Consider the following 6,863-nt stretch of genomic DNA (forward strand, 5'->3'; position numbering starts at 1 on the left):
GGGGTGCTGGAGAAGCAAGGGTCCGGGGTTACTGCATATTACAGTAAGCATTTGTTCAGCCTCCCCCCCTTTCCTCCTGTTCAGCCCCTCCCTCTTCCCTCTCACCCTCCATCTCCCCCCCACCCCCTCTCCCCGCCCCCCACCCCTCACTGTCAGAAACAGAGCCAGAGAGAGAGAGACACTGACAGAGACAGAGAGAGAAACACTGACAGAGACACGGAGAGAGGCTGATAGAAACACCTTCCCTTCACATAAAGGTAGGACTTTTATTTTTAATTTGTTATTGATTGGTTGCTTATTACTTTGGTCTTGGTACTTTAGGTGCAGGGTTCCTTCTATTTTTTATTAATTAATTGCTTATTACTTTTTGTGCTTTGTTCAGTGCTTAAGTGCTTTAAATATACTTTGCTTCTTTAATGTTGTTGTGAAGGTGTTTATGGAAAATCCTCTAACTTCCCTTCCCCTCCCCCCCCCCGTTGTGATGTTGATGTGTCCTTTGTGTTTAATGCCTCCCATCTCCTGCCCCGTCTCTGGCTGTGCCTGCACTAAACTTAACTCTAGGTAAGGTTTTTCAGAACTTACAAAAGTGGACACTTACTTCATTCTAAGTTAGTTTGGAGTAAGTTTTCGCTGTCGAAACTTGCAAAACATGCCTAAGTGGCTGAACATCCCCCCTTTTGAAAAAAATATCTGAACTAAAACGAACCTAAACTAACACACTAGAACTGGAGCAAACTAAGTGCCGAGAATTGCGATTTCTAAGATGCTCCAAATTAAACTAGTTGCTCCAAGAAAATTGGAGCAATTCCACCCGAAATTTGGGCCCTATGTAATTCAGGCCTGTCTTTACACTTCTATATTGTTTCATCTTACTTTTTGACTGATGACTTTTGACTGCATAACGAAAAATTAACAAACAAAAAGTAAAAGAAAACTCCTCAGCTGTGACAATGCTTAATTTAAAATATCTAGGTGTACAATACCCGCCTCTGGATTTTAGAGGATTTGATTATTTTCCTATCTATGTAATCCCAATGAAGTGATTCAGGTACTTGAGGACCTGGCTTACCACAGCGTATTACAGAATCAATGTGCTGTCACATGTACTGCGTTGTAGCTTTGCACCCATGGCCCCAGTTCATTGAGTTACCAATCTCAGCTCAGGAAGTTGCTGAGCAGAGAGCGGTTTGCTGTGCAAGGAGAGGGGGAAGTCAGTCGAGTGCTTGTCACAATTTAATCCTTGTGCTACCAACTTAAGAGCATAAAAGGCAACCTGGATTTGAGCCTCCCACTCTCTTGTTGTTGCTGAATAATCTGGGGTGGCCAGAAAAAAGGGAGGAGGTAAAATATAACAGAGAGGGGAAAAAAAGAGGGACACATTCAATACAGACTACACAAAAAAGAACTGTGCAATAAAGAAGCGTGAAGAAAACTACTCACACGCTGGGATTGAGAGCTTCGGTGATAAAGCGGGCAACAAGAGAATAATGATCCATCCCGGCATACAGCTGGTTAGAGAATCTTGGATGACCTGCAAAAAACAAAAGCAAAGAATGCTGCTCACAGAATTGTACTCATTGACTTCTTGCCCCTGTTCACTGCTGATGGTGGCCAAAAGAAGAGCAGGTTATTTTAAATATAATGCCTCTAACAAGGCCTGGAAACATGGAAGAAGCCAGCGCTGAGCTCTCTTGAGACAAGCTGAGGCGATGGAAAGAAAAGCATGTTATTTTCAATGCAGTGCCTGTAGTGTTGTGGCTGAGACCTGGGAGTGAGAAAGAGACTAGTGATGCTAAGGTAATGGCTTGCTGGTTGTGTCTCTTTTTAAAATGGCAGACCTGGACCGAGGTTTAGTCGGGTCAGGACCTGTCATTGCAGCTGTATCCAATTTTTCACTACAATGATTGATCAGGAAGAAGAAACTTATTTTTGGTAGAATGCGATCGGTTGGTTTTGGTGATATTTTTTTAATTCAATTGGTGGACACCCAATTAGAAAGCAAAAAAAAAAATACAGGCATTTAATCAATCAGAGAAAATTACAGACACAAAACTGTTTATTATAAAGACTGCCTTCAGGTACTTTAGGCAGTGGCATACTTGTGAATTTTCTGAAAGCTTTGACTTATCCAGAATTGTATCCTAAGGACTGATTTAAAAATGCATACAGGTTGTTGCTAGGAGCTATTGTTAATGTCTCTTCAGCTGAGAGTAATAGCTCTTGGAAAATTATGAATTTAAGCTCTAGACTTCTCAGACGCACAGACCTCGAATACAAAACATTCTTAAGAAGGTTTATACAAATGGTAATGTCTAGCCATGTAGGCTTAATCAGTATTTTGCAAACATTTTTATTTTTCCTATCTTTATAATGTTACAAACTTTATTTCCAGTGCTACATTTCTCAGCCAGTGAGAGTTCGAGGTGGTAACCAAAAGAATTTACAAACATTATTCCGAGCAAGTTGACTGGCTCTCCTTTTTTTTTATTAGTGATCGTTGCTCACTGCTGAATTTTGATTGATAGCTTTTTACCGATTCAGGATTGATGGTTATCATTCCTGCTTGCTATTTGCTAAATAGTATCGTCTCTGACTATATTGTTCCTATGTATTAGTGTTTTATGAATACATACATTTGGCCAGATGTACAAAATAGGATCCTAACAAAACTCATTAATCCTGTGTCAATGAGTTCCTTGAGAAAAGAGCTAGAAAAATAGTTGGTTAAGTAATTCCCTTGATACCACAACTGGGTAACTGCAGCATGCCTCGTGGTACTGAGCTATATAGAACAGGAGGGTCCATGGCTCGGTTTGTGCTGATTTAGCTGATCTCAGCTGGAGTGGGAGTAGAATTGCTACAATTGTCTTGTGTCCCTGATCTAGGGAGGGGAGGGGAGGGGAGGGACAGGATTCCAAGTCTTGATCACAATTCCTACTGGAATGCAGGTGAGAACAAGATTGAGACCAGCTGTGATTTCTCCTGCCCCCCAAAGTCAGTTAGTCCCCAAGATCCACTGTGGTCATTTGCGCAGAGTATTGGAGAGCCACTACTGCCTGTAACCCAGCTTGACGCTGTGCAGAGAAGATCCACAAGCCTGATCTCTAGTGTCAGGGGTCTGAGTTATGAGGAAAGATTGGAGAGGCTTGGGTTTTTCAGCCTGGAAAGGAGGCCCATTGAGAGGTGATTGTTAAGGATACAGAAAAAGGTAACCTAGAAATTAAATTAAACTAAACCATGAGAGTAGAACTAGGGGACATAGGTTCAAACTAGTAAAAGTCAATTTTTGAACTGATATCAGGAAATTCTTCTTCCTATAAAAAGAATAAACTTATGCCACAGTAGCGGAGACTAAATCATTTCAGATACATTGGAATCATTTGAGATACAATTGGAAGCTGCAATGGGGAGATGTTAGGACCTCTGGACGAATGATGGATGGACATCTGTAATTATCTTGTGATGGGTTCCCACTTCTAGGAGAGCAGGCAAAAGGGTAGAAAATGCAAGCAGGAAATATAATTTGGAATAAAAAAATGGATCTACTAGAATCTACAGCTTAATGCGAATAGGTCAATATCCTTATTGTTTCAGTCGCAGTGCGTAAGAAATGATTTAATTATTGTGCATGGATTGCAGGATTAGGTCTATTTTTATCTTTGTCTTATGTTCAGTAAACATTGGCAAGTGGATAACATCACGCCACTGGTTGCCAGGACAGCAGGTGTTGCTGTCACATCTCATGGGTAATGTGAGGAGAGTGCGGGAACATGCGGGAACCATTGATGATAATTGCTGTATCGCACTCCCAAAGCCAATGTGCTTACTTTTCATTACTTGCCACCAGTCCACACTGCCAGTACAGGTGGTTCCATGAAACGGCATTGTGGTGCAGAAAAGGTGGAAACTTTCCCCTCACTCGCAGATTTCCTCCTGAAGGCACTAACTCATGGTGGGATAAGCTTCCATATGGGTTGCTAGCCCTCCAGCATCTCTTAAGTCATTTTTCTTCATGTGTGAGTCCCATGAGTGCCAGCATGCAATGCGACCATATAGGATGATCACAGCTCATGAGGGTTTTCTAGGATGTTGATCAAGAGAGGGATTTTGTACTGAATTTTTCCTCCCTTGCACTGAGGTCAATTGAGAGTCCTTATTGGCACCCTGGCTGAGATCAGCTTACTCAGTGCGGACCATTATTTTCTTACGGCTGTGCAAACAGACCTTTATTGAGAGGCATTCAATGTACACGGAGGCAATCCATTTGTCAATGATAGCATTGGCATTAATGCAAAAAATAACATACAAACAGATTGCAGCACACTCAACAGAGAAAGAGTAACCAAGAGGAGAGTGTCAGGACTGGGTGAAAATAAGTTGCTACGTCAGATTTGGAAAGATATGCTCACTACACAGCAGTATGTGTGGAATTGCATCCTAGAGAGGAACCAACACTTCAGGATGGTATCGGTATGTGTGGAACTGGATCAATGAAAGAACCAACACTTCAGGATGGTATCGGTATGTGTGGAACTGCATCCTAGGAAGAAACCAACACTTTCAGGCAGGTAGGGGGGGAAATCCACAGGAGGAAATTTTAAAACAATTTAAATAGCATCAGCACTTAGTAAAATTAACATCTATTACCCACAGATAACATGAAACTAAGACTGCTGCTTTCTAGTACTTAATCCTTAGAGTACTTATGGATAGTTTCAGTATTCAAATAAGATTTTTTTTCACTCAAAAATACTGAGAATTAAAATGCGTTGCATGGCTGGAAGTATTTCTCTCGGGCTTTAAAATTACATTGGACCATATTAGTCCACAAATACTTTAAAGCTCCTGTATGATAGCCTTCTGTCCACTATTCCGATGGAGGTGTTAATCCAGTTATTTTCTATTCATTCAGGACAGTAATGCAGAACATATATTCAAGGCCTATGCCTTCATTGGCATCATGATTTTTTGGTAGGATGTTTTATTTTCACCCTTGTCTACGGGTGTCTGTACCACCTATAAAACTGACCAGGAAAGCAGGTATACCCCTTACTCCTGGCCCTGTCTCAACTGTTCTGTAACCTCCAGCCAGAAGGTATACAGGAGAATGACTCCTTCCCCAGAGGAGTGACGCAACTCCTTCTGGTTTTTTTACCCTTGTCCTGGCCTCTCAGCTCACCATGGGGGTGCAAGGGCAACAGGTGTAAGCAGCTGACATGAGGGTCAATGAGCTAGCGAAACCACAACATTGCTCTAATATTTCTTTACATTATTCAGCAGGAGAGCTGGTGCCCAAGGGTAGAATAAAGCTGATGTTGAGCATATTTTTCAATCAGATATGCAAAAAGATTTGTCCTTATAACATGACAATAGCATCTGTTGAACAATATCACTGCCAGCCTACAGTTACATTCTCCCGTAACCTTGGGAACAATCACCCAACTCTACTGAGTGAAAATAAAACTCCTAAGGAATGTGGGACATGAAAGGAATCCTCGTGAAATATTAATGCTAATTTTCAGATTTGGGGTAGTACAAAAATAATAGTTTGTTCCTTCATGCGTCACTGGTTCACTGTTTTTGCACATGCAATCTTCATTAGAAGCGAGCAGTTACGGACTCACAAAAGCCAGAATATCAACTACGAAACACAAAGAATAGTTTGGTAAGCCAGTGAAGACATTTTCGCAGACTCATTTTAGATTAATTTAAGATTGATAAGGTAGAGAGCAGTGTGAAAAAGAAAAAAAAATTGAAGTTCATGGAGAGACGGCAGGGGAATGGGACCAAGTGTGTAGCTTTTTCAAAGAGCCAGCTTATGCACAATGGACAATGGCCTCTAGCTGTACTGTGATTCAATGACACTATGCTTGATTGGTTGGGCCCTGAGGCACAGCGTCATGACCAAGAATATAGTTGCAGTTGCATCACATTTTTTAATGATATTTCCAGCAATGCGCTGCAAGGTCAGCCTTGCAGCCAAGCCCGTCATTGTCCTCAGGACCCAAAAGGCCTACCTTTGCTAACTGTAGCAAAAACAAAATCAGTAATGTATAAAAGGTGATGTTATGTCCATATAAATGGCTGACAGATTACTTACTCACTGGTCTGTGGATTCCCATATCTTCAAAATCAAGTAAAAAATGGCTGGTGGATGGTAAGAAAAAAGACCACCTTTTTACTTCTTAAGGGCTTGTTAAGACCACCTTTCAGTGTAGTGTGCCTGTGGCGTCATGACTCCACAATAAGGTACTGCGGCTCCAATAACCTCAGGTAGTACAGTCTGTATCTCCACACATTGAGGTGAGGTACTCGATATGCTGCACTTCCACCCTGTACCAGCTAGCCCCTTATCAACCTTGACCATCCTTGCTCACCAGTTAGGGGCAGTTAGTGCTCAGGTAAGTTGTGTTGTTCAGCTTGGTAAACTATTCGATTCTTCCTGACCAGTGGGGCGAACAGAGGGGACATTGTAAGTACAAAGGCACACTTATCCATTTGGGAACTGTATTGAAATGCTTTGTCACTATATCTACTGCTATGCACTTGTGCAAATCTCAAATTATATGAATAATGTAATACAGACTAGTTGTTCCACCCTCCCCTCTAATCTCTGCAGTCCCAACACCTTCTTGATTCCCCTCCTAAACAAAGCAACTATAGCTTCCCATTATACTGTGATTTGTTTCATCCTCCTCTTTGAATCGTGCAACATGTATCTGACCACCAGCCAGGTCCTTGGAATAGTTGAGAGCATGTTGACTCTGAATTAACATGTTGCCACACTTGATGCAACCTTTGTACATTTGGGAGCCATAATAAATCTGCTGATGTTTCTCCATCACACGAGTAATTAGTACACC

At 41.6% G+C, this 6,863-nt stretch overlaps 1 protein-coding gene across 2 annotated transcripts in view; it reads right to left on the minus strand.

Moving 5' to 3' along the window:
• Positions 1 to 6,863, minus strand: part of LOC139264315 (acidic amino acid decarboxylase GADL1-like) — a 158,441-nt gene that overhangs the window by 118,238 nt on the left and 33,340 nt on the right. The window contains exon 1 of one of the 2 annotated variants that reach the window (XM_070880581.1): positions 1,441 to 1,528. The exons of the other annotated variant lie outside the window; for it this stretch is intronic. Coding sequence (XP_070736682.1) covers positions 1,441 to 1,496 — 56 coding nt within the window. The 5' untranslated portion in view covers positions 1,497 to 1,528. Of the gene's footprint in view, positions 1 to 1,440; positions 1,529 to 6,863 lie in introns of those variants that run through there. 2 annotated transcript variants of the gene reach the window in all.

The sequence above is a fragment of the Pristiophorus japonicus genome, chromosome 5, assembly GCF_044704955.1.
Source record: "Pristiophorus japonicus isolate sPriJap1 chromosome 5, sPriJap1.hap1, whole genome shotgun sequence".
Taxonomy (NCBI): Eukaryota; Metazoa; Chordata; class Chondrichthyes; family Pristiophoridae; genus Pristiophorus; species Pristiophorus japonicus.